Here is a 27,392-nt window from a genome sequence, read left to right as displayed (position 1 = left end):
TAAAGAAGGGTAGTTTTAACTCTAACAGTTTGCTAATATGCTGATCATGATTCTTCAGAAAAGTAATTTAATGATTTGATTAAAGTCTGTACTGTACATGCATTCAACTCATCATTTCAATTCGAAAGACTTCAACTTAGAAGAATTCATGTTTATAAGTTCTGAAGTGTTCTAAAAATAAAGCAAGCTATTTTAAATGTAATTAACTTGAAGAAATAAAACGTGTATATTTATGTTAATGAGAAAAGGTTAGTTAATTCCACTAAAGTCCATTTTTTGTTTTACCATGTTAGTTGTTTTCCTCCTAATGCTCACTCATGAGCATTTTGTCTTTAACCAAGTTCAGTTTTAAAACAAACTAGTTGCTTTTTTCGGACCCTTCAAATATCAGTTTCTGCTCATATGATGACATGTGGAATATATGGGGAAAAGGTCGAGGGAAACTATCTGCAGGGCAGAGCTGAGTGGCATGAGAAACACAAGTCAGCAGTGCTTTATTATGAAAGCATTCACCAAAGATTAAGGCCCCCAGGTATCATACCTCTACCTATGCGCATTTTCCATATGATATTCATTTCTACTATTGAGGTCACACATGACATGAGGCCATGCCACATTATGTACATTTCAGCAGTCCTGGTTGTGCTCTCATTTCACACAGTGACCGCACTCTGCCGAGGCATATTTGGTTTCTTGTTCGACTAATTAGGACCAACAATGTGTGCGCTTCTGCACATCCCTGTAGGGCTCCATTCATATGTTTGGATACTATACCGGGTCACCATGAATGTCTTGCAGAAGGAAAGAAGAGCCTATTGTGCAGGATGGCTTTAAGACCAATGATAAATTTGACACACAGAGCATGTGGTGACATTTAGCCTAGATAAGACTGGTAGTATTGTGCATATACAGATGCAAAGAGCCAGTCCAAAGGACCAATTCTAAATATGCATTAACCAATGTTTTACAAGCAAACTATGTAGGATCTCCCTTAAAAAACAATGTATAGACTTCTAAATTATCACTTATGACCCACTAGAAGTGTGTGGTGGAGTCGTCTGTATAAATACAATAAATAAAATATCACTTGCAAATGGCATAGATATCGTGAAGTCTTTTTAATATTTGCTGTATGTGCAACAAAAAATAGAAAATTACATTTTAAGGCATTTTGCTGATATACTCATATGTCATGTAGATACATTCATATTACAGTAGCATGATTTATCTGCATAGAATGACAATGTTGCTGATGTTGGTAGTTTTTTTTTACATTTAACACAGTTACATCCAATGTCAAATATAACTCAGAAATATTTTATTCTTCCTTTCACTAATAATATTAAGCTATATAATAAACCGTCTCATTTGTCATAAATTGTCCACTTAGCAAAAAATCACACTTGGTCACTGTCCAGCCATATATAGTTTCCTATCTGTGCTCTGCAGCATCTGGGCATTGTAATGGAAAACAGAATACATTATAACCTCCGGGGTCGTGTCACTGCAGTGGCGAGGCTGTGGGGATATTTTTGGTTGTGAAGACGAGGTGTAAAAATGTTGGAGTGTCAGCTCCCACTTCCACTGACAATACAGCTAGAGACGATGAAGGCCTCAACAGCTGGACTCTGTTGCTGTAAGGACTTCATTTACTTTAATGTGTTGCTGAATATTTTCCTAATATGACCAGCTCAGACTTGGACCAGACATCCCACCTACATACCTCATAGAAAATGTACTAGTACTGATGTAAAGAAGTGGTTCCCAGCCTTTTTGACTGGTGACTTCTTAAAATGAAGCAATATCTATTTGCAACCCCTCATCACTGGATGTAACCAGCTCAACACAAGGGTAGTCTGAAGAAAGGAAGTTACTGAGTAATTTTAGTAGTAATAGTGGTGCCTGGAGAAGAAGCTATACTTTCAATTTATGCATCAAACTTTTTTAAAGTACCCAATCCACCCAAGGATAAATGCTGGTTATTATAATCAGTGACATCTACTCTTGCATCTTAACCCAAACAATGGACCAGTAGTATTTGCACATTGTCACTTAACCTCTGCTGCTTGAATTCAGGGAGTATGGATCATTATGAAACTTACATTAGCCACAGAACATTTGCAATTGTGATTTCGCAATTGATACTGGCCTGCAGACGATAGAGTGAGACAACTATACAGTTGACCTTTCCTAAGTCCCACATGTACTTTCTTGTGTGAACTGTTTTTACTCCACCCACTGTTCTCATTCCACTGCACTATCTATTTATTGTGCTACTCTGTTCACTATGTTTACATACAAGTATGCTTTCTGCGCTTTAAATGCCAGTTGTCAAAGCCCTCATATGTCTGTGTGCACCTTGGGGCGTGAGAAACAGCATTTTGCTCTTGTATACTCTGCATGTGGAAATGACAAATAAACAACTTACTAGATTATCTAGCAAGTTTGTTAGTGTTTAGCTAACATTAGCTCACTTAATATGTCAATATATGTAACTTTTACATGTCCCCCAGCAACATCTTTTAACTAACTTCAAAATTTGTTTTTCTTGTCATATAGATGAGCCTAGCAGATTGCATATCCAACTAAAGGAGATGGGAGAGGAGAAAGCTGACCAAGGTATGAAGCTTGCTCTACTGTTATTGGAGCACAGAGTGAAAAGGGGCAGGACTTAGGAAAGGCCAATTATGCATGGATTCTGGGTGGTTTCTTTTGTGAACTCTCTCATGGAACAGCTGATTGCAACAGATAGTGTAGGCCAGAGTGTGCAACCATTATAAATTATTTGTCAAGAGCCCGTTTGCAAATATTACTGGTCCTACACTAAGCTATTTAAGATGAGGCAAACATGATACTTGAACCTAATCAACCCAGCCAAACACATTCAATGAGTACTAGCCAGTCAGAGGCAGAGTAGGGCAGGTAATGCCATCACTATCCACTATCATCACTATCATCACTAGAAAAAAACTGGCTTGCAGCGCACTACTGAACGCTGCACATCAGAGGGGATTTAGAAGTGAGTATACTCCTGCTTGTACCCTGCATTGCACCACTGAGTAATTTCCTAGAAAAATGAAACAGACTACAGGAAAATCTATTTCTGTGTGTGACTGTGGTTGCTATCCTGTTAAGCGCCTCACATCCTCTCAAATTTTTCTTGCAACCCTGTCTGGGTCCCGACCCCCAGGTTGGAAACCACTGATGTAAAGAAATCTGACCTGTCTATCTGCAGAAGTGAGCTTCTTCTTATTTCTATGACAATCTTTCAGCAAATTTGCTCTACTTACCCTGTACAGTAATGGTTTTGAACTTCTTTGGCACATGTGAACCCTTGTTTTTACAATATCAAATCACTGGGTATAAGGTATTAAACATAATGCCCGTTCCATATCTACTTTTACATTTCAGTCTAGCTCGTAGTCTTCATCTATCTGCTCTGATAAACACTACACTGTGCAAAGAACAGAGCTGCCCATGCCCCGTCAGGTGTGTTGGTATTAAGGGTGTGTGTCCCTGCAGGTCTGCAGACTGAGGCTTCCTCCTGCATGTCAAGCAAAGGTGCATATCATCAAAGGAGTCGTTTTCATTTCCACCCAGGGCACCGATAACTGGCACCCACTCCTCACTCCATCATCAAAACCCCTCCAGAGGAGGAAATTTAACCCGACTAACTATCCAACACAAACACAGAGGAGGCGACGGGAACATCCTCAGTGACAAGAATATTAAGGTGGAGGTGTTAACACAGTGAGAAACGCCTAGAGTTGATGTTCATCTTGGTGAGGCCCAGGTGTTTGAGTGGGGTGGACAGAGCGAAGGCGGCCTTCATGGGGATGTCACACAGCAGGTCCGACTCCTCTCCACACTCCTCCAGCTCGTACGTCGCATCGTCCAGCATCTCCTTGTGACGGTCGCACACCTGCTCCACCTTCAGCCGGTGGATCTCCCCACGCAGGCGGATCAGCTGACGGGCCAGACGGTTGTCCTGAACTTGCATCTCTCTCTGAGGACGGAGCAGGGGTGAGGGATTGGAGGGGTGAGAGGTGGGGGAAGTGAGATACCATAAAATATGTGGAAGTTGGCATTTGGTTGACTCTCATCGTAGCCTTTATCTTCTTATCAAAGTGTGTAAAATCACTGGCATGTGTAATACGGGCTGCAGCTCGAGACCGTCAGAAAACACACATCATATTGTTTAACAAAATGCTTGTTTGTTCTGAGGGGGCTGCATGAAGTCAGTGATGCTGTTCTCTTATTTAAGTTAGGCATTCACGCAGAGCAGATCACTGATACCTGGACAAGTGACGCAGGAAAATCTCTTTCACATGCCCTGCCTAGCATAAAGTAATTTAAAGTGTACTTTTAAAAACTGTACTTCAAAATAAACTTCACTAACCTCAACTTCAGTGCACTAAAAGTAAATACATTTATTCTGCAATATTTAAAGTGGTACTTCAACATACTGTGTACTTTATTGTAAGTATAGTGTAAATTGTACATTAGTGAACTTTATGTAAATAAATAAACTGCAAATACTTAAAGTGGTACATTTTCAAGTCATTTGCAATACATTATTAGCATGCTTAATTAAAGTGCACTTAAGTTTCCCTTCATCAGAGGTGTATTTAAGTATACTCACAAGAAGTGCGCTTCAATTCATGTTTATTCTAAACTGTACTACAGTGAACGAGAAGCACAAAGAAAACTTAAAGTACACCTTTCTACAATTTAATTACAACTAAACTATACTTAGTTGGTTGTTAGAAAAAATCGCAGACTTCAAGTTAACAAAGCATTAACACACTTGAAGTGTACGATGATTAATCTGACTGCAAGTAAGTATGCTCAAATTTAACATACTGAACATATTTAGTTTTCACCAGAATAAAGCTTTTAGAAATTATTTTTATTTGACAGACTTAAGTTTGCTACATCAGCAGGACTAAAATTCGCATCACTATTCTTCAATATAATAGATCTTTGGGTAAAATTAGTCACTCACCAGCTCTTTTCTCAGAAACTCCAAAGCATCATCAATAGTGTCAAAGCCACATATGTTGCGCACAACCACCTCTGAGCTCTCAGTTCTCTGAGTTGCAGGCAGGGAAACGACTTCAGAGTCCGGCCTGTGTTCAGAGTAACTCTCCGTCCACGGTCGGTTCTGTACCCGCTCCTGCCACTCCAGATAGGACGGTCTGCGGGTCTGCAGCTTCAGCTTCTCTGTCAGTGCCTTCACGCTGTCCAGGTCCTCCGTGTCTCCCTCTGAGGACTCCTCTCCAAACTCTTTAAAATCCATCACTGCGATACACGGACGTGTTTTCTCGGGGATTCGCTGAATGGACTGGCAGTAGGTTGGAAATTAGAGCGCAACAGGTCCTCACTCACCTCCTTTATATGGAGATAAGAAGCAGTGACCGCCCATCCAGCAGCAGAGGACACACAGGCTGCAACATTTACAGCCTTTTTATTCATGTAAGGAAGTCAGATATCCAGTAAAGCTCAGGGGTCGCTTTCTAACATTCAGAATGACAGTACAATAAAGTTGTTACTGTCCATTCAGGATTTCAAAATAAAATTATTTTAAGATTTGACTCAGGTGTGAATACATAGATTATTCTGCTTCCATTTCATCTGTTAGGTTACTTTTTATGATTTTGCAAATAAATTACTAAGTACAACTAGGTAGTTGTACTTTATTACAAAGTAACACTCGAGTACTACATTTGTATTATGTTAGTTTGCAGTTATACCTAACCAGTGGTGGAAAAGGACTTCAGATGCTTTATTTAAAGGGACAGTTCACCCCCAGAATAATAAAAAAAAAAAAAAATAACTCCTGGCTAATGCTATTTATCCATCCAGATTGTTTGCATAGTTTTGGAGATATTAGTTGCGGAGATGTCTGCCTCCTCTCCAGTGTAATAGGACTAAATGTCACTCTGCTGGTGGTACTCAAAGCACCTAAAAAATACATGTGAAAAATCGAAAAGGAGTGCCTCTTTCTCAAAAACATAAACTGCTCACTCAAGATAATTCACAGACCTTGTTGTGAGTGTGTTGGGGCTACTTTCATTCTGCAGAGTCTACTGGTACAATCCACCAGAACTTTCTTTTCTACCAGGCAGAAATCAGTTCGTACATAAACCTGCTCACAAGGTCTGTGGATTATCTTGAGTAACTGGGTCATGATTTTTGGAAAGAGACGCTGGTTTAGAATTTTTCAAATTAATTTTTGGTGCTTTTAGCATCACAAGCACAGTGTCATTTAGTGTCATTATATTGGTGAGAAGACAGACATCTCTACAGCCAATATCTCCAAAACTCTGCAACTCACACCAAAATGATCTAGATGGATAAATAGCACTGCAGGCCAGAGGAAAACCTGTTGTTTTGATTGTGGTGTGAACTGTTCAAGTAGGCTAAAAGTAGGTTATCATTGTAGAAATACATTACAAGTAAAGGTTCTTCATTAAAATGTTACTTAAGTAAAAACACAGACATACTATCAGCAAAGCCTACATATAGAATTAAAAGTAAAAGTACATAATGTGTATATTATTGTATTGTATTGTATTCTATCCTATATTATATTACTGGCTTATTCTAATGGATGCATTAATGTGTAAGAAACATTTTAATGTTGTAGCTGGTCGATGTAGAGATGTTTTGAAGGACCTAATATTCATGGGTAGTTTAATTTAGACATTGACTTGAATTTTAAAAACTTGCCATGTGTTTTGAATGCAAAATGTGTAATCATTAGCGAACTGCAGCTGCCAAATAAATGTAGTATAGTAAAATGTTTCCCTCTGAAACAAAGTGGAGCCGAAGTGTAAAAGAGCATAAAATGAAAGTACTTTAAGGACCAGTGTGTGGGATTTTGAGACATCTAGTGGTGAGCTTGTAGAATGCAACCAACTGAGGACTGCTTGTGTCACTCTCTCTTCCAAGTGTGTAGGAGAATCTGTGGCAGCCATGAAACTTGCAACAAACAGAAATGGCCATATCAAGAGCCGGTGTTTGGTTTGTCCGTTCTGGACCACCGTAGAAACACGGTTCAACATGGTGGCCGTGGTGGACCCTCTTCATCTGTAGACATACACAGCTCATTCTAACGTCACAAAAAACAAGATTCTCACTTTCAGGTGATTATATACTAATGAAAAAACACTTCTGTCATATTCTGCCAAAACAACCCCCCCCCCCCAAACCCCCCACTGAACCTTTAAGTAAAGAACAACCTTCAAAATTCTACTTAAAGCTACTACAAGAATGTTCAAATTTTGTTGATTTTGGCGTCCCCTGTGGACAAAAGGGTCAGTGTTTCCACCCTAACAACCACAAAATATAACATCAGAAATAAAGTCATCTAAATAAAAATCTCCTCCTTCTTTGTTTTAATTTACTTATTGTAACTGGCTTGTTTCATCTGATTTCACAGAGAAGCTAAAATGATAGTAATCAAGGTAATTCGGGTCAAACAGAGTCAGGGTGCTGCTATTGGTTCACCGGAGAGGCTCTGCTACACTAAATGGAACAGGACCTTAATTAGTATCACTGATAACAACTGTGGTTCTCCTACTATTGGCTGCTGTGAAAAAACTCAGGCTACCTAAACCACTGCCTGCACAGCCTTTATTTGTAATTGAGTATTTGTAGGCTTACATTGAGTCAAGTACTTCCTCTATCTACATTACGCCCAAAAAATGTTGCCAGGCTAGACTGTGTCATGATTCCGACCAGTTCTCTACGTTTGACCATGCTGCCATCTAGTGGTCGTTCGTTGCACAACACGCACATCCCTGCTGTGTCCTTTCTCTCCCCCCCCCACGCAATGTTCAAAAACTTTTACCAGTAATATGACACATATGAGTGTTGCTGCTGTTTGTCAGGAAACGTGCACTTCCTCCTTCTGCCGCCCCAAGCAGCGCAGCGTTCACTGCACAGAGCCGCAGTCTGCGCTCACCGCTCAGCCACCTGTCTCTCTGTGCGTGTGTGAAGGTGTAGCTGCACCAGAGCCTGACCATGCTCAGAAAAAAATCACTCTATATATAGCCTCCTTATCGCCAAACAAACAGCGCACATCTGCAGTCCTACCCAAGCAAGACAGAGAGCGGAGGAGGCACTTTGCTTTCATTTTCTTACAAGACAGAGAGGCGAGGAAGTGATTTGAAGTGGTCAGCAGGACAAGTTTAGTAGCAGCGGAGGGGTGTTTTTTTTTTTTTTTTTTTTTTGGCGTTGAGAGCTGATGGAGTTTTCTGAGCACATCAAGACCGCCAATGTGGAGGATGTAGTGCTCCGGCAGCCGCTACACCCGCCGAGCAGAGGCACCCTGTGCATCACCGGCCACCACCTGCTCTTCTCGGACAGGGAGGAGGGCAGCTCCCGGCAGGTTTTACTGCTCCTCAGGAACATCGATGCCGTTGAGAAAAGGTGAGGGAGGAGGACTGAGAAGTAATGAGAAATAAATATAGTAAATATATTACATTTGAGCATAGTCGAGTGTACTTGCAGTCAGAATATCACTATACTTAAAGTGTGTTAATAATTAGTTAACTTGAAATTTGCTATTTTGTACGTTATTTTAGTTGTAATTTAATTGTAGAAAAACTCAAATTTAAGTGTATTTAATATACTTTTTATGTGCTAACGTGGAACAACTTCAAGTATTCTTGATACACTTAAATATATGTTGTGTATGTACTAATATACATACCTGATTAATGAAATGAAAGTTTATGTTGTTTGTGCTACTTTTTCAAAGTACACTAAAGTACAGCTTTTAGTAAACGTAAGTTAGAGTGCACTTTTCATAAGCTTACTGAAATATCCTTCTAATGACTTTAAAATGTAGTGTAACGTACAATTTACAATATACTAAAAATTAAGTACACTTTCTGTAAATTCACTGAAATACGACTTTACGTATTACAGAATTAGCATATTTATTTTAGTACATTGAACTTATGCAATCTATTCTGAAGTACACTATTTAAAGTACACTTCAAATATACTTTAAGTTATGCAAAAAAGTTCAAGTATACTTGTAATAACTTTTGTATACTTAAATTATATTTCTATTACTCTAAAGAATACTACTACTTGAGAGGTCATCACTTTGGTCATCATCACAGAGATTACATCGTACAATGAAGACAAATCCAAGGAAGAATGTAACTAAATACTTAAATATAGATCTGAGGTACTTTACTTTAGGGATTGTATTTTATGCCACTTTTATTACACTACATCTCAGAGGCAAATTTTGTACTTTTTACTCCACTACACTTGTCTGACAGCTTAGGTACTATTTACGTTCAGATTACTTCCAGATTATTTTTTCACACCCTTCCTGTCCAGTGAAAACTGTGTATCTCCAAATTTTCTCCATTTTGAATTGAAATTTTTCTGAAGTGTGCCTTTATGGATTGAGAAAATTCTCCTACTTCTTAACAGGGTCAATGACTTTTTCCCAACCTTAAACATCAACTGCAACACATTAATGCAGCAGTAATATTAATTGAAAAACATGACATATAAAAGTAAAACACTGACAAGGACTGTTTTACTGCAGAATGAGTAGTTTTCTTTTGATACTTGCATACTCGGCATAATGCATGATTTTGACTAGTAGTGGAGTATTTTCACAGTGGAGTGTTGTATTGCTACTCTTACTTAAGGTTCTGATACTTCTTCCACCACTGACAGTACTCTGATTTGTTTCCAAATTGCCAAAAAACATGACACTTGATTCAACAGAATTCAATTAACAGCTTTAATGATGTATTTGATGACTTTAAAATGCCCAGTACATCACTTAATATGAGATTTATAGAACATTTTAGCACTTATTCATTTAAAGGATTACATTGTATAATTACAAACAAATAATCACACTAATCAACATAACTAATCAACACCAAAGCTGTGTCTACTGTGCTCCCATCATGTCTAATTCATGTCTAATTCCATTATTCCTCAAATCTTTTTAACCAGTGTGGAAAACCTTTTGGCCTATTCGGCCCTCTTCTCTAATGCAGGCTGCCATGAAAGGTTGGACATCATCTGTGTTGCCATGTGTCTGCTGCTGTGTGCTGCTCTTACTGCCCACAGTGCTGCTGCTGAAATAGGAAATTTGCTAACAAGATTACAGCAGCTCTGTTTTCCATCACCTTCCACACACACACACACACACATACACCCTGTGTTGTTTTTTTGCTTGCTCCTAACAGCATTTTCTTAGCTTTGCGAAAGCCTCAGCACTACCGAAACCACCCGATATATATTTGGCCAGCAACAGAGAGAAGGAGTTGCACACCCATTTGTCAGCAAGAGAAAACCCCCTCCCGCAAACACATCCCAGCTGACTGGGTTTGCCTTCCTTTTTTGCTGCAAGTCAAACTTTGTGCACTGCTAGAGTCAAAACATGGGGGGTTGACACAGGGTATTGTTTCTATTGTTTTGTGTAAGAGTCATAGTGGTGTTTTCGTGTGTGTGCGTAGGATATCTGGATCTTCAGGAACGATTACCATTAAGTGTAAAGATCTGCGTGTGCTCCAGCTTGACATCCCAGGCATGGAGCAGTGTCTCAACATTGCACGCTCTATTGAGGTATAATAAATAATCTAATAATCCTGCTATGCCCTGCAACATAGCATGATGTATTTTTGTTTTTCTCTATTACATCAAAACACATCTTGCAACAATCTCTCTTTCTCTGTCTCCAGACTTTGTCCTGTCTGGACAGTGTGTCGGAGATGTATCCTTTCTTTTACAGACCCACTGATCTCAGCCTGCAGGACGAGTGGGGTCTCTCATCCCCAGACAAGCACTACAGTCAAATGAAGGAGCTTGTAAGCAGCATTTAAATCTCCTTTAATCTTGTTTTTGCTTTACAGGAATGAATATACACACACAGTCCCAGAGGCAACTTCTGCCAACAATGATCCAATCTCCACATGACAGGAAAATGCCAGAGTGTAGGGGTCAAGCGTCAGGATATCCCTGTTGCTTAGCTGTCATTTGTTTTTCCTTAACTCCTGAATGTGCTGCACACAGCTTGAGTTCGTGCTTAATAGACAGACACCTTCCTCTGAGAATAGCATGTTGCTATGGTGAGAGGTGGAGCCTGAAGGCAGCATTGTTGTGTATGTTTTATTGGAACAATGTTCCCAGAACATGTAGGATATCTGTAGTTTACATCAGGCCAGCCTGGAGATTGTACTTCACCCAGAAGAAACTGGTTGGCTCCTGCATGTCTATCCACATCAGTCTTGTTGATTCCTGACACTTCCATTGGACAAGAGCTGTTCTGTGTAGTTGCCATCGATATTGTGGTACAGGACTAGATATAGTCTTACATGCCTGGAAGGAGAGAGTGAGATAACATGTGTGCTATCTGTAAGCTCACTGCTAAGATGCCAATAGATTCTACACACTGGTCCTTTAAAGGCTGCATTACAGTAAAGTGATATACTTTTCTGAACTTACTTAACTGTTCTAGCTGTTCTATTATTTCCCCTTACCCACTCAGTCAGCTTTCATATTTTGATGATTTTGGAGGCCCTTGTGAACGAAAACAAGCGTTTCCACCGTAATAACCACAAAATATAATGTCAAAAATTAAATAATCTAAAGAAAAATCTCCTCCACCTTCTTTTTAACCAGCTAACATATTACTTGGTGTTACTTTGGCTGAAAAAATGTAAACACAGGCTCCTTTCGTCTGATTTAACTAACAGTCCGACCCAGTGGCAGGCATTAAGAATAACTTAACAGTATCAGTCAAACTTGTCTTGTTTGATTATGTAGGTCTTATAGAGGCATCAGTAATAGATTGAGATGGTTTCATAACCAGTCAAACTCCTTGTAGTAGCTTTAAATATGATGCTACAGCCAGGTGACTGTTAGCTTAGCTTCGCACAAGCTTTGCCATGGTAAAGCTCAGAAACAGCTCTTAAGGAAACTTAAGAAAGCAAAATTCCTGTGCCGAGGTCTTGACTTCTTCAGTGGAGCAATAAAAAGCATTCTGACCTGAAACATCACAAACTGGAATATTAATGGTCCAGGACAGAAAAACTCTCCAGTGGGTGATTAAAACTGCCCAGAACATCATTGGTACCCATCTACTAGACATTAGTGAGACTGATGAGGTGTTTGCGCAGAACCCAAAGATACTACAAGACAATACCCACCCCAGCTGCAGCCGTGGCAGGAGATACAGAAGTGTCCACTGCTGTACCACCAGGCTGAACAGCAGCTTCTTCCCTCAGGCTGTGAGACTGCTTAATCTATCATCAGCCGTCCTCCAACATGTGAAAACAAGTTTTGTTTTTAAGGCGAGTAATGTGCCCAACTATTTCTTTGAGTGCAGCAGTGTCTGGAGTGCCTGGAGTTTTGTCATTAGTTCAGTTTCTATATGAATTAAACAAACATGATATCATAAGTGAACTTTCGCTATTACTTTCCTGCTGGTAGGCGGATTTTGTTACCTTATGACAGAGCCGGGCCGGCCGTATCGTTTCCAGTCTTTATGAGTAATATAAAGTAAAACTTCATAAAAGTTAAGCTAAGATAAAAGTCTCCTGGCTGTGACTCCATATTTCTTGTACAGATATTAGAGTGGGTCATTCTTCTAATCTTCGACATGAAAGCAATCAAGTGTATTTCTTAAAATGTCAAACCATTCCGTTAAAGCTCCAGATAGACTTTTAAAGGAACATCTTTCTAGTCTAAAGAATCAGATGGCGTTACTGAATAGCTTCCCAGTCTGTAGTTTTGTAATTTTGGATAAAAATGTAGTTTTGGTGGTATGTGAAGTGAAGTGACAAATCGCACACGCAAAATTTATTTGGCCTCTAGGAAAAACTGAGCCTTTCTAAGTACTGCATCTTTTTGTTCTGTGCTCCAAAAACAGTTGAGCAAGCCTGGTACAATACTGGCTAACGAAGGAAGCTAAAACCTGTGCCTGAAATTACACACTAACATGCTATTAAGTACATTAAAACAGTTTGGGAGATTTTATTACTGTGTCCAAAACTATAGAATTAAACCAACAGTACATGAGGTACATACTGTTTCTGGGAAAATATAGATTGCATACCCTGGACTCTACGGGAAGGGTCAATTCAGCAGCAAGAGCAAGAGTTTTGTGCCAGGGAAGGTGGACCCACCCATGTCAGAGCTGGTTCCTGTCACTTTAATATCCTTTGACATAAAGACACTACAGACTGAGCAGGGTTGTAAACATGGCTCTGCTAAAGATTTACATGACTTATTAAAGTTTAAATTTTCCAAACAGTGACCACGTGCTGCATTTTTCCCCCATTCATTTATTCATTAGTCATGTGTCAGTGTGACTAGCCCTCATCGTCTTCTCCATCCTCTGTTTGCAGCATGACAAGTGGAGACTGAGCACTGTGAACAGAGACTACTCAGTGTGTCCCTCTTACCCTCCAGCTGTCATCGTCCCCAAAAACACAAATGATGACCTGCTAAGGAAGGTGGCCAAATTCAGACAGGGAGGACGCTTCCCTGTCCTCTGCTACTACCACAGGAAGAATGGCATGGTGAGGGGCTTTTATGTGTCGCCATCACAGGCCTGCAGCTCATTCATGCTGCTAAACAATTCTAATCAAACTAAAACCTTCCAGGTCATCATGCGCAGCAGTCAGCCGCTGACAGGAGCCAATAGGAAGCGCTGCAGGGAAGATGAGCAGCTCCTCCAGGCTGTGATGGACGGCTCAGACAAAGGTTACATTATTGACACGCGCTCCAGTCAGCAGGCGCAGCAGGCCCGTATGACAGGTGGAGGGTTTGAGTCCAAATCATCTTACAGCCACTGGAAGAGACTGCACAGACAGATGGAAAGGTGTGTGTTTGTGAAAAGTCTTTACTGCGAGTGGATGCTGTTCACTATTTTAAGACTGCTCCCGTCAAACTGTGTCTTCATATGTGTTACCAGGGGTAAAGCACTGCAGGAGAGTCTTATTAAACTGGTGGAGGCCTGTAGTGATGCATCACATAATATGGACCGTTGGCTCAGTAAGCTTGAGAACTCAAAGTGGCTGTCGCACGTCCAAACTGCTCTGTCAACTGCTGGCCTGCTGGCAGAGTGTGTGGAAAGGTAGGAGCTACACCCATGGTGTGTGTCTGTGCTGGGCTTACAGGTGGTGTGCACTCACCTGCTAGAAATGGTATGTTGCCACAATGTTTCCAGAGCATCCCTGTTGGTGTAAAGGATATCACCTTGTGCTGTTCTCACAATGTGGCTGGACAGTTGCAATGTAGTTCTTTAAAGGGTAGGGGGATTCATTTTGCAGACTTGCAGAGAACATTCAAGATGTCCTGGGAAAGCTTAGGCGACCAGCCAAGCTAGAAAATGTTCCTAGAATTTTCTGAGAACGTTCACACTTTTGTAAAGGATGTCTCCTTGTAACATTCCCAGAACATTCCTGGATGGTCACAATGTGGAGTTCTTTGAAAGGGTAGAGGGACATTATTTGCCTGTCTTGCAAGGAACATTCAGCATTTTCTTGGAATGTGTAGGAGACCATCCAAGCTAGCAATGTCTGTTCCCAGAAGGTTCTGAGAACGTCCCCACTGGTGTAAAGGATGTTGTCTTGTCATGTTTCCAGATCATTCCCAGACTGTCACCATGTAGAGTTCGCAACAGGGTAGAGGGATGTTATTTGGCTGTCTCGAAGGGAATATTCAGGATGTTTTGGGGACATTTAGGAAACCATTACTATAGGATGTTCACAATTAGTCCCCATAATGTTTGGAGAACCTTTAAGGACAAGAACCTTTAGGTGACCAGCCTATAATGTTCTGTTTTGGTCTTGTTTGGGTCCATCACATTCTCAGAATGTTTTCAGAACCTTTAAATTACATTACAGTAACTTTTAGAAGCTATAAGAAATCTAAAAATGATATTTCGAAATACTGTCAAAACTTTGTTATTCCCCGTAGGAAACTTTCTTCCCCGGGTTTAACCAAATAAAATACGGCATTAAGCAGCAATAGATAGGCTTCTGTAACTGCTTTGCATAGAAATAAATGCACGCATGCCTTTTATTATACATGTAGATGAACAGGACTGTGGTGTATCTATTGGTTTTTTCCAGGGACGGTCATTCAGTTCTGGTTCACGGGTCTGAAGGGACAGATTCCACTTTGCTCATCAGCACTCTGGCTCAGCTCATCATGGACCCTTGCTGCCGCACACTGGACGGCTTCCTGGCTCTGCTGGAGAGGGAGTGGGTACAGGTGTGTGTATGTGTGTGTGACGATGTCTAGCTTACAGTTAACAGAGTTTCTGAGTCTGAAATCATTTTTGGGATACAAAAAGCCTATCATATTAAATAAAGCTCAATGTTTTGGTTCATGCTTTGAGTAAAGTTAAACATCTAAATCAAATGGAGGCATTTCAGAAACTGAGTCATGGCCAAAGTGAGAGTATTTTGAATTTTGTTACTTATATTTTGCTGTTTGCTGCAGAGATGTCCACTGTTTATAAAGCCCTGTGGTTAGGACCAAATGTCTCGTGAAAAGGATATTGCTCACCTAACAGGAAATGCCTTAATAACAAAAGTTATATTCACTCTGCTGCATGTCACGGTCATGGATGCTTCACTTCACCTTGTCCCTCTGGTGACTCTCTTTCCAGTCTGTTGTGGACTCCAAACATAAAGCAAAATGTTTCCCTGCTCCAACAGTTCTACCGTGTTGTAAGGCCTTCATGATTTTAAGGGGTGTAACCTTTTCTTTTTTTTTCCTAAAAACTAAATTAAATTGTGACTATAAAGTTTAGATTATTATTTAAGATATAAACTGTATAAGGACACAGTGAAGACCTGAAAACAAGCTAAATTCACAGAGCCTTCACTCTCTGCTAATCAGCCTCATTCTGCATGAGAAAATAGAAATACACAAATAGAACAATCAAGGAACTAATAGAGCGATGGCTGAGCATCAGGGAGATTTGTCAAAAAAGAAATATATGAAGTATATATGAATGTTAAAAAATTAAATAACTACATAGTATAAATCACTAAAAATAACAGGAAAACGGCTCAAACTTCATCCACATTCCTCACTTTACATAAAGTTCCTGCATTTATTGTGTTCTCTTAGGTTAATTGTGCAGCTTGTCATTTTTTGAATTGTTATTGTTATGCATTGACTATAATATGAAACATACATAAAAAATGTCACTTAGTTGGAGGTCATCGGTTTACTCAATGATAGAAAAGGGGTTCCTAAAAGGAAAATGTTGGGAACCACTGGTTTAGTTCAGCAGTACAAGACTATGTCCAGAATGTAAATGAGACGTCCAAAGTTAAAATTTGGCATGACTCAATGGACTCAGTTGTGTATACCGTATGAACAGTATGTTTATACGAGTAAGTGTTCTTCTCTCCAGGCAGGACACCCATTCCAGCAGCGCTGTGCCCACTCGGCCTACTCCCACGCCCGCCTCCAGCAGGAGGCCCCGGTCTTCCTGCTGCTGCTGGACTGCGTGTGGCAGCTGTGGCGTCAGTTCCCCCTGGCACTGGGCTTCTCTGAGGCACTGCTCCTGAGGCTGGCGACCGAAGTGTACTCGTCTGACTACGGCACCTTCCTGTGTAACAGCCATCAGGAGAGGTCAGTTGTGTTAATCTGACACAAAACCCAACAGTTTCAGTCTTTCGAGCTAATATTACCTCACACCTCACTTCTCATTCCCTGTCAGGTGCACTCTAGGAGTGATGGAGAACACTCACTGTTTGTTCCAGGCCCTGTTGAGGCCCAGGGAGAGAGATTACTACTCTAACCCGCTGTATGAGCGCACTGAGCTGGCAATCTGGCCTTCAGTCCACCCTCAGTCTCTGCAGCTGTGGAGAGGTAAGCTTTGATTGGCACATGTCTTCAAATTTGATCTCATATTTATGACCTACAGTTACTACAGTTTTTCAAAATTGGAGCCTCAGATGCAGAGGCAGTGGGAGTAACTCGTGTTTCAAAAAGAGAATGTAAATATAAGTCCCGTCAAGTCACTGTTTTAAGTCAAACTCAAATCTCAAGTCATGTATACCAAGTCAAAGTCAACTCGAGTCTTTTATCAGAGTTAGTCAAGACAGACTTTAGTCCTGAAACTTGAGTCAAGTCACATGAGTTGAGTCCCCCACTTCTGCTAACATGTAATCAAAATACTTTCATTATTTAGGCTGGGTTGCACCAATATGGACTAATTTTTAGACCGGAATAAACTATGGTTTAATTCTGTATTAAATTGTGATCCAGTATTAACTTTGAACTTAGACTTGAGGAGGTTTAACTTTTGAAATGGCTGCATTTTTGAGACAGATAGCAAAATACTAAATTATTTTTAATTTAAGCCACCTAAAGGAATTTTATGATGTATCTTTTTTTCTTGAACTCCGGCTGAAAATTCAGCCAACAAGTTTTTCTCAAAGAGAGAAGTTTCTCTACCATCGTGAGAAGTCTAACCAACTTTTTGGCTAACTAGCAAACAAACAATATAAACATTTTATATACAATATACAAACAATACACATTTTTAGGCATTTTTTTAAGTTAGCTATAAAACTATGTAATTTTTCTTTTACTTTTTAGCTAGCTAGCAAATAGTTTTTATGTTTTGTTAAAATTCTGCAAGCTAGCAAACAATTTAATGTTTTATTAACTTTAGCTAGCTAACAAACAAATGAATTATTTTGTTAAGGAATACAGAGCAACTGATTAAGTAACAGTGTAGTAGGTCCTGACGGCACCCAAATTGATTTTTTATTAATTTATTTTAATTTGGATAAGCATGCATTTCTATATTGATTATCTATTTAATTTCAGTTTACGTCAATAAACTTGGACTTACTGAAATGAGATTAGTTTTTAACTGTGCAGCAGAGCTCTGGCTATACATATAATCATAAGCTTACAGTCTTGCTAATTTTGATGTCTTTAGGGTTTTAATATAAGTGTTGGTTCTGACTCAAACCCATGTCTGATCCTAAGGTTTTTTTCTGAGGTGGACCGAACAGGCTCGTCACCTTGAAGAGGCTCAGGAGGAAATCAGAAACATGGTCATTGAGTGGGGGAAACTGGCACTCAGCTGATGCCCATTCAGTACATGAACAAGTCAAGATAATCTGTCTTAACATGTAGAGCATGTTTTAAGGAAGAATGTTACCAATGTGCAATGCCATTTGACAGTGGATTTTTTTTTACCCAAGTCTTAACAGTCTGTGTTTTAATGTACACTATTTTTTTTATTCTTGTACAAAAAGTGTTTTATAAAAAAAACCCCATAATTGTTGGTGTAATTTGAGCCTGTTTAGTCCTCTATATTTTGCCACTATGTTAAAGTGCTTTAAAAACTGCTTAAGGAGTGTTACATTTGTCCATGTTTTGCATAATTTCCATGGGGAAATTATTTTCTGACATATATTCACTCATAAATATTATCAATAGAGGAAGGCTGTATAACGGACACACCTCCCAGTCCTGTTAAGCTCAGCTAAACACTCTTCACAATACAAATCCCTGTGCACAGCAAGTCAGCATGTTTGCACACATGGAGCTTTGCAGGCTGGAGACTGTAGTCCTGTTCAGTCAAGAGCCACAAGCCTGGGTGATTATACAAAGTGGACAAGAACCACATAGCCCAGCATGACTTTCTACACCTGCTTATTTATCCAGTGGTTACTGGGTGAACTGAAACGGTGACTGATCGGATGGTAAACTTTTAATTCTGACATATAAATGCCTTAAAAACCATCTTATCAGCTCTTCATTTATAATTTACTTTAGAGGAATAGTTTAGGATTTTTTGGGCATAGTTGCATCAGCTGGACTTGGACCAAGAATCATCTGTCTGGGATATCTGATTTTGTCAGCACCCAGGTAAAACAATATTTTCTGTATCCTATTTATGTTCAGTTTGTCCTGTAATATAATTTTAACAGAACTTGTATTACCAAGGTTTAGACGTTCCGTGTCACCAGTAAGATTAATTAAATTTTTTAAGGACTGCTACTGGACATGCACCCAGGTATGCGGGTCTGTGTGCCAACTGCGGCCGTGCTGGGCCTGTTTTGCCGAGGCTGTCTCAGTAGGGTGCGAAGTTTGCCCGGCCGCAGCTTCAGCTCTTTGCCCAGGCAGATGAGCAGGTGGAACAGCCAGGAGACCTGCAGCCCCTCACCCCCTCAGGAGAACCCCCGTGTCCTCATCACGGGTAATACAAATTTTCTTATGTCATAATAGCTACTTCCTCCTGACGTGTACATTCAGGGAAAGGTGGACTTTTCCACAGCTACTCTATCACTGAACCTGTGAAGCTGCCATTGTTTTCTACCACTTTCACTGTGTAGTGACTGTTTTGTACTGTTGGCCACAATAGGGGTTGAGAGCCTTGCTGAAGGGAACCTTTTAAGGGGGCTGGGAGAACTACTGAAATCACTCTCAAACAGATCCTATGTGTAAATTGAATTAAAGTCCAAGAGTCTCCTTGCAGATGATTCATATTTTGGCATCAACGGCATGAGTAGAATTCCACAGACACATGTGCTATCTTTTTTTTTTCGAGTTGTTTTCACTGTGCACCAGCAGCGGGACCCCATTTTGGCTCATCACAATAGGGCGCGTACAGACAGTGCTGGTGACATAAAAGAGCCAATGGGTGACGGTCGGGAGAATAATAGCCTGCTGTCACTTTTTGTCCCAGGATAAAGCTTTGGAACAAACAAAAAGTTGAAGCATGGTGCACCAAAAACATTTATTTAATTTTCATAGCAAACGGTAAACTTTGTCTTGTTTTCTCTAGATGGATAAAATATGAAACTCTGTCTCTGTATGCAGGTTTTGTGGTTTGGTCTGTTAAACTTTGTGTGTTGTTAAAAGGGTAAGCTGTAGCTTCAGCCTACACTGTAACAATCATGCTGAGAAAACTCAGAATTTCAAAGCAACTGTTGAAATCAAAGCAAGGTTTTCCAACCTGTAATCTTTTGTTGAGACAATTTACTTTTCCTTTTTAAATAAACTTGAATTTTTGAGTTTTAGAAACCAAAAAATGTGTTTCAAAAGGTGAGTAGATTCATTTAAGTGAAAATGAATAATGGTTAAGTTACCTTTTATTTTCAATAGCAACTTCAAACATCCACATAATGACAAATCAGGTTCACAGCTTACTGTGAACAGTTCTTGAAATACATAATTTTGAGGATTTCTAAAACTCAGAGATTCAAGATTATCTAAAGATAACATTAATTATCTCCAAAAAACCTCAAAACTCAAAAATTTAGTTTTCTCAACTTTTTACAGTGTACACCTGTTTGGTACGGCAGACATTTTTAAGTTATGTTGAGTGTCTGTTGTTTTGTTCTCAACTGGATCATTTAGGTATCTGCCACTTTTTGTAAGAGGCTATATATTTGTGCATATGAATGAATGTGAATTTATTTATATATATGAACCATTTTCTATTTGCAGACTGAATAAATTCTGTTCTATCCTAATTCAGGTGGCCTTGGCCAGTTAGGTGTGGGACTTGCACAGATCCTGAGGTGAGGTGTGAAGAAATCCCTGAGACATTAACTTAGTCAAAATGTTTGAAATTTGAATGTCATTATGTCTATTCTAATGTCCAGGAAGCAGTATGGAACAGAGAATGTAATTCTGTCAGACATTAAGAAGCCTCCGCCTCATGTTTTCAGCAGTGGTATGTAAAAATAAATTTACCTCTGTTTTACTCAGATAATTTGCATCCTTTTCCAGTGATATACAGCTTATTTCCCTGCTGTGTAAATAGCACATAATAACACATATAATTGATCTCTCCGCCTTCTTCTCATTTCCCATCAGGCCCATTTGTGTACGCTGATGTGTTGGACTACAAACTTCTCCGAGAACTGATTGTAAATAATCGCATCACTTGGCTGGTCCACTACAGCGCTCTGCTTAGTGCTGTGGGCGAGGCTAATGTGGCTTTGGCACGCAAGATCAACATCACAGGTCTGATGAGTGCATACGCATGTACCACCTTCTTAGGGATTATTAAGTTTAAACTCCCCTTTGATGTTCTGCTATCTGTGTAGGCCTTCATAATGTGCTGGACTTGGCCCTGGAGAACTGCCTGCGCCTCTTTGTCCCCAGCACCATTGGAGCGTTTGGTCCCTCGTCTCCACGTGACCCAGCCCCTGACCTCTGTGTCCAAAGACCTCGAACCATCTACGGCGTGTCCAAAGTGCATGGAGAGTTGATGGGGGAGGTGGGTCAGTCTTAAAAATCGATATACATTAGGGCTGCATGATATTATATAAAAAAAAAAAAAATCATATTGCAATTATTTTGATATATATTGTGATATGATTCATTATTAGTGGGAATGATCACTTTTGCATCAAAGTTTTCATTTTCATATTTGTGGGGTGTGTGTCAAACAAATGCCACATCAAAACAATGTTGTCTTATATCAATGTTGTAGCATTATAATGCTGTTATATCATATATTTTTTCTATATCATATATTTTTTCTTTGTCAAAAGCGATACTGCACTTGGCCATTTTGCAATTTCAATAATATACAACCCTGATTCCAAAAAAGTTGGGACACTGTAAAATACAAATAAAAATGGAATGCAATGATTTGCAAATCCTTTTAGACCTTTACGGGGGCAACAATAGACTGCTCAAGAAAACCCCTGTTTGGAGCATTTGACAGGTAAACAGGTTAATTTAAAGCAGATGATAAGATAAGACTCAAGATGGGCTATGAAGAATCCTCAAAAGGCTCAGTTGTCCACAAATAAGGGTGGGGCAAGGTTCTCCACTTTGTGAAAAACTGATTGGCAAATAATCCAGCAGTTTAAGAGCAGCATTTTAGACCAGTCCACATTTCAAATTGAATTTGGAAATCATGGATGTCATGTCCTCTGGGACTAAAAGGGAAAATACTATCCAGATTGTTACAACACAATGTCCATAAACCAGCATTTGTGATAGTATGAAGGTGTGGCATGGCATCATGAGCAACTGTCACATCTGTGAAAGCCACACTGATATTGAAACGTACACACAGGGTTTGAAGCAACATATGCTGCCATCCAGACAACATCTTTTTGAGGGACGTACCTGTTTATTTCAGCAAGATGATGCCAAGACACATTCTGCAGAGTTCAGGTAGTCCAGACCTGTCTCCCATTGGAAATATGTGTTGCTCTGTGTAGCGCAAAGACAACAACAGACTCCACGACGTTCAGTACCTAAAGTCGTCTATCAAGCAAGAAAGGGAAAGAATTTAACTTTCAAAACTTCCAAAGATTGTTGTCCTCAGTTAAAACCACTTACTAAGAGTTGTTGAAAGAAAAGGTGATGTATGTGTGTGTGTGTGTGTGTGTGTGTGTGTGTGTGTGTGTGTGTGTGTGTGTGTGTAAAATATGTGTGTGTATATATACATGCACACATACACATATAATACGTGATACAGTACGAGATTGTGACATCTCCATATTCTTTGCGTGTTTTTCTTTAGTATCTCCATCATAAATATGGTCTGGACTTCCGCTGCCTACGTTACCCAGGTGTGATATCAGTCAACACAACACCTGGAGGAGGAACAACAGGTATTGCATCACTTCACATCTTCATCTGCCACATATAGATTCAGTACAATCAGCTTGATGTCATGGACTAAGCACACCGAACCTCTGTCTTCACAGACTATGCAGTTCAAATCTTCCACGATGCTCTCAGCACAGGTCACCATGAGTGCTACCTGCGTCCTGACACCCGTCTTCCCATGATGCATATCTCTGATTGCCACCGTGCCACAGTAGAGTTCATGCAGGCGCCAGAGTGCCAGCTGTCCCTGCGCACCTACAACATCGCTGCCATGAGCTTCACTCCTGAAGAGGTAGCCCAAGAAATCCGCAAGCATCTCCCTCACCTCAAGGTCACCTATAATCCTGACTCTGTCCGCCAGACAATTGGTACGACTTAACATGTGACACACAAACACAACCTGTGTGGGGTGATACATCTTTGCAGTGTTTTCAGTCATCATTTTAAAAAATTATTCCAGTTGGCAAAATGAAAATTTGACTTTCTTGTGCTTTTGGCTCTCTATTTTGGCACTGAGGAATTGCAATAGCTTGTTGAGGATTCTGATTAAAGGACCTGTGTGTACATTGTGGTGGGATCAGGTGGCAGAATATGGCAGGAATGGAATATGATATTATATATTCCTTAGGGTATAATTACATGAAAATAGGAATTGTGTTTTTGTTACCTTTGAATGATCTACAGAGGGCGTAGGTTCTCTTTTGCTGGAGATGTACTTGCTTTTAATTACATGTTCACATATGGATCATGGCTGCTTGCGTTTATTTGGAGTGAAGGTTGTGTACATCCTCAGAAATTAGCGCTACATGAACACAAACGTGTGGTTTAAAAGCAAGTATATCTCCAACCTTGCAAGGAGGCTGCCATGTTTCTACAGTAGCCCGGGAGAGACAAACCAAACACTGGCTATAGATACAGCTTTTCACATTTCACATTCCACCATAGTTTTTCCTATTCATCTGGAAGGGAAGGGTGAGGTGAGTGGTATTCAGTTGGTCCAATCTATGTACTGGTCCTTTAAAAGTAAATATTACATCCCATGACAAAAACTACTAAATTACTGATGATTTGCTCACCTACTGAAAGAGAAATATATCATTCAGGTCATGATAACATGTTAAAGTTTGTGCCATGTAACTATAAAAGACGGAATCTTGCTATTTATGTATGACTGTCCTTCACATATCTTGAGAATCGTTTGTCCAAACTACTTCCCTCTTAGAAGGTGTATTGCCAAGGACCCTAGGTATATTACAATACTGAATTTTGCACAGTATGGCTGTTGGTGGTGTTTTCCTGGATTCTGTGGGCCCAGACTATCTATATCTACTGTTGTCTACTTCCACTGTTTTGAATTTTGTATGAATATTTTTTTTCTTTCCCAAGCAATCAGCCTGTTCCAAATGGGCATGCTCTCTATGCTCTGAATGAGCACTGCACTAGGAAAAAGCTAAAACTGTAAACTGTTTATTTTGGTCCCGTAGTCTTTTCCAGCATGGACCTGAAAGAATGACATTTTACTTTATGTTTTATCTTACTTTGCATTACTTATCGTTTTATTGATTGTTATCAGTTGTTTTATTTTGAAATAATTATTAGTGTGATTGATTACAACCAATGCGACAGAATTAATGTGGTCATCTCTCTTGTCACTTTGCAGCAGACAGCTGGCCTGTAAGGTTTGATGACTCCAATGCCAGGAGGGATTGGGGCTGGGCACCAGCATTTGGGCTTGAGGAGCTGGTGTCAGACATGCTGCGCTCCATTCGAGACAAGAGGACAAATGAGGGATTGCCAGTCAGCTAGCGAAACCTGCTCCACAAAGACTGACCAAGGCCCCCCCCCCCTGACTTTTCTTCAGCCTGCATTCACCAACAGCACCCTTCCTTTCACTTCACTTTCACAAGCTGTCAACCACTATCCTCCGTTACTCTGGAACATTACGACAATGAGCCAGGGACTGTTTGTAAAGTAGGAACTCTCAGTCAGAACCTCTCAATATACAGTGGACAATGAGACGTCATATGCATGCACTCAAACACGCACATTTCAGTCTTTTTCAGGGAATCATATACTGTCAAACCTTCTCTTCATCTTTGTTGTTTTTAATTGTTATCATGGTATAAGCATCACTTTTCACATGGGTATGTTGCCTCAGATGGAACAGAAAAATACTTCTTTCTTAAGCTTTAGAGATTTCCAAATGTCATGTTAATCGCATCCATGGACACAAAGGTCTGTTACAATGTCTATTAAAATGTCTAAGATAATATGGACCAGTTGCACATTTAAAGTAACAAATCTGTTGTACACTTTTAGTTCAGGATCATCTGAAATGGCAGGCTCAGTTAACTCTGTAATGACTCATCATGTGTTCTGGCTGTCTTAAAGGCAGTCTTTTATAATATAGTCTATCAAGTGAAAATCACACACTGTATACAACCCCACTACCCTTGCTGTGGCATCTAACAGGAAGCCTTTATTTTACTTTTTTGCCAGACGTGTGATTTTGGTTATTAACCAATAACAAATGAAGCCTTATTTACTGTAGATTAATTTTGAAAACAATGTATAAAAAAAATGCAGTGTACTGTACTTTTGAATCAGACTTTGAATAATAAAAACAAACAGCAGTAATCATTGTAAATTCTTGAACTTCATGTATTCTATATGTAGAATGTGCCCTGATAATATTTATGATGCTGACAACAGTACTATTGATTATGGTGGTAACTAGGTACAATTTTGAGGTTCTAGTACTTCAATATTTACATTTCAAACAGTTTAATCTTTCTACTCTACTCATTTCAGGGAGAGTTATTGTACTTTTTACTTAACAACATTTATGTCACCACCATAAATTTTAATTCACAATTCTGTTTTACATTTAAATCTAATGATCAACATATAAAATATGACGCATTATTGTAGATACACCTACTGAACAGTTTATGACATATTAGTAAATTAGTCATTTTCCCCATCCCAACCAGCTTTATTAAGATGCTGCTCTCACATTAAAGGTACAGTACGTGATTCTGGGGAAAGATACTTGATGGTTGAGTCTCATTACAAGGTTATCAAATACTTGTGTTTTGAAACTGATACTCAACAATCAACTACAACCCCTTTTCCATACACACGTGCTGCCTTGGCTTGTCTTTGTTCGACTTGGTGCATCAGCCCAGCACGGGATACTTGCTTAAAGGTGTGTCCTTAGCTCAGTCATTCCAAAACCATGGGGTTGGCCCCACTTGGAAGGCATAGAGCCACTGCAGAGGAAGTGTGGATGACCAGAGGAGAAATATAGAATAAAAGAAAGTTGAATGAATAGGATTTATGTAGGAGAAATAAACAAGAGTTAGTCGATGCTGTCATGTTAATCTTTATTTCACGAAATTTAACTCAGTTGCTTCTGTAATTATTATTAATGTGAGATAATATTGGGGGAACTTCTTTTTGGCTTCTGAAGCAGGCCAGAAATAGTTTGGCAACCACTGCTTTAATTGGTGATATGTTTACAGCCACTCGACTTCACAAAAGTCGAGCGGCTGTAAAACAGTAGATTACCACATTTAATTTCCTGTAAAGTCTTCACAACAAAAAACCCCCACAACTCTTATACAGCTGAAAGCAAACACAAAACAGTAACAATAATTATCTGAAAGGACAAACAAAGACATCAAATAAAAAGTAATCTTCAAACCACAGAGATTTGGTTAGAAGCTACAAAAGTACATATAGCTGGAAACCTCTTTCTCTCTGGACTGCTACATAGACATGAGTTGACTTTTGCAACACGTGCTTCTTCGGGGGGAAGACATGGGCCACAGATGGCGATACATCACTGTTACTAAGCTGGAGACAGTTTAGGCACAGTTTAGCTTGACTCTGGACTCTGAAATCTCAGGCGTTATTTGGCAAGTTATAACTGGTAATGGAAATTCAAATCAGCTGTAACAATTTGTGTCTGTGTCTCTTGATTGAGTTAACTTAGCAGAAGACAATAACCAAAAACTCACGGCCACATCAACCTTACACATCAACCTTACCAAGCCCAGTTGCATGCCTACTATCTTATCATATATGGACAAAGTAAAGGCCACAGATAACCTAAACATTACAGATGAGTTGAGAGGCAAAAGTAAACAAGAGCTCATCAACAAACATAGTGTGAGTGCTGCCCAATTAACTCAGGAAAGCATGGCGCTGTCGGATGATGCTACTTCTCCTGTATCTAGGCAGTATAGTATGTCGTAAAGGTACATTTCCTGATTTCAGCTGTTACGCAGCCTGGCATGGTTGACTCTGTGCAGCCAAAAGTGACAATGGAAAAGCCCTATATCTTAATGACACATGAATGGCCAAAGTCTCCCATCACGGGAGAAACAGAGCCAAGAGCAAAAGCAAATGTGTAGTTTTTCCTCTAACACCACTTTGATTATATTGTGCTTAAAAGTTATTATGCCCAATAATGCCAAAAATAAACTGTCTTCCCCAGCTTTAATGCACCAATAATTATAAACCCATAAGATGTATAACAGCCAGAAAGGAGACATTCTGAATAATGAGCAGATAACAAGTGAGTCTTGTTGATCATAATAATACTTATTTAACTAAGGTAAAAACAAAACAAAAAAACAACTAAACTTTATTTTATTCAGAAACAGGTCAAGACTTATTCTTATTCTTCTGTCGTTAGTGTCATGTCTACAAGTGAACCCCAGACCCGCGAAAGATCTCGCGAGAGTGATCATTTTAACCCAAACCAT

At 39.6% G+C, this 27,392-nt stretch overlaps 3 protein-coding genes across 5 annotated transcripts; 2 read left to right on the top strand and 1 right to left on the bottom strand.

The window, feature by feature from the left end:
• Positions 1–2,829: 2,829 nt before the first annotated feature.
• fam167b (family with sequence similarity 167 member B) lies at positions 2,830–5,388 on the bottom strand. Its single transcript, XM_084743063.1, has 2 exons — positions 5,006–5,388; positions 2,830–4,006 (listed from the first exon to the last, which is right to left on the bottom strand). The coding sequence occupies exons 1-2, from the start codon at positions 5,297–5,299 to the stop codon at positions 3,743–3,745; spliced, it is 558 nt and encodes a 185-aa protein (XP_084599189.1). The 5' UTR covers positions 5,300–5,388; the 3' UTR covers positions 2,830–3,742.
• Positions 5,389–8,229: 2,841 nt separating this feature from the next.
• LOC146310515 (myotubularin-related protein 9) lies at positions 8,230–18,250 on the top strand. 2 transcript variants are annotated; one of them, XM_084743116.1, is made up of 11 exons: positions 8,230–8,436; positions 10,000–10,056; positions 10,506–10,614; positions 10,731–10,856; positions 13,398–13,571; positions 13,656–13,873; positions 13,967–14,128; positions 15,129–15,270; positions 16,427–16,647; positions 16,736–16,887; positions 18,019–18,250. In XM_084743116.1, the coding sequence occupies exons 1-11, from the start codon at positions 8,252–8,254 to the stop codon at positions 18,117–18,119; spliced, it is 1,647 nt and encodes a 548-aa protein (XP_084599242.1). In that variant the 5' UTR covers positions 8,230–8,251; the 3' UTR covers positions 18,120–18,250. The 2 variants fall into 2 exon arrangements, with proteins under 2 accessions (XP_084599242.1, XP_084599243.1); XM_084743117.1 differs by lacking the exon at positions 10,000–10,056.
• Positions 18,251–18,352: 102 nt separating this feature from the next.
• tdh2 (L-threonine dehydrogenase 2) lies at positions 18,353–25,257 on the top strand. 2 transcript variants are annotated; one of them, XM_084742997.1, is made up of 9 exons: positions 18,353–18,906; positions 19,031–19,237; positions 20,522–20,564; positions 20,649–20,719; positions 20,863–21,012; positions 21,096–21,268; positions 22,532–22,622; positions 22,719–22,988; positions 24,281–25,257. In XM_084742997.1, exons 2-9 carry the CDS (start codon positions 19,045–19,047, stop codon positions 24,424–24,426), a joined length of 1,137 nt encoding a protein of 378 aa, XP_084599123.1. In that variant the 5' UTR covers positions 18,353–18,906; positions 19,031–19,044; the 3' UTR covers positions 24,427–25,257. The 2 variants fall into 2 exon arrangements, with proteins under 2 accessions (XP_084599123.1, XP_084599124.1); XM_084742998.1 differs by having other exon boundaries at positions 18,353–19,237; positions 22,719–22,912.
• Positions 25,258–27,392: the final 2,135 nt, after the last annotated feature.

Source organism: Lutjanus erythropterus, chromosome 18 (assembly GCF_056507025.1).
Source record: "Lutjanus erythropterus isolate fLutEry1 chromosome 18, fLutEry1.hap2, whole genome shotgun sequence".
In the NCBI taxonomy this organism is placed as follows: Eukaryota; Metazoa; Chordata; class Actinopteri; order Lutjaniformes; family Lutjanidae; genus Lutjanus; species Lutjanus erythropterus.
Note: the sequence above shows the minus strand (reverse complement) of the source record. Positions and strands in the feature narration are given on the sequence as shown.

What these genes read in the sequence shown, in the direction of transcription:
- fam167b (XM_084743063.1), bottom strand. Translation starts at nt 5,299, where the DNA reads ATGGATTTTAAAGAGTTTGGAGAGGAGTCCTCAGAGGGAGACACGGAG. An exon ending in AGTTTCTGAGAAAAGAGCTG is followed by an intron (nt 4,007 to 5,005) that starts GTGAGTGACTAA and finishes CTCCGTCCTCAG; the next exon opens with AGAGAGATGCAAGTTCAGGA.
- LOC146310515 (XM_084743116.1), top strand. Translation starts at nt 8,252, where the DNA reads ATGGAGTTTTCTGAGCACATCAAGACCGCCAATGTGGAGGATGTAGTG. An exon ending in ATCGATGCCGTTGAGAAAAG is followed by an intron (nt 8,437 to 9,999) that starts GTGAGGGAGGAG and finishes CTTTTTAACCAG; the next exon opens with TGTGGAAAACCTTTTGGCCT. An exon ending in AATGCAGGCTGCCATGAAAG is followed by an intron (nt 10,057 to 10,505) that starts GTTGGACATCAT and finishes GTGTGTGCGTAG; the next exon opens with GATATCTGGATCTTCAGGAA.
- tdh2 (XM_084742997.1), top strand. Translation starts at nt 19,045, where the DNA reads ATGCACCCAGGTATGCGGGTCTGTGTGCCAACTGCGGCCGTGCTGGGC. An exon ending in ACGCAAGATCAACATCACAG is followed by an intron (nt 21,013 to 21,095) that starts GTCTGATGAGTG and finishes CTATCTGTGTAG; the next exon opens with GCCTTCATAATGTGCTGGAC. An exon ending in ATGGAGAGTTGATGGGGGAG is followed by an intron (nt 21,269 to 22,531) that starts GTGGGTCAGTCT and finishes GTTTTTCTTTAG; the next exon opens with TATCTCCATCATAAATATGG.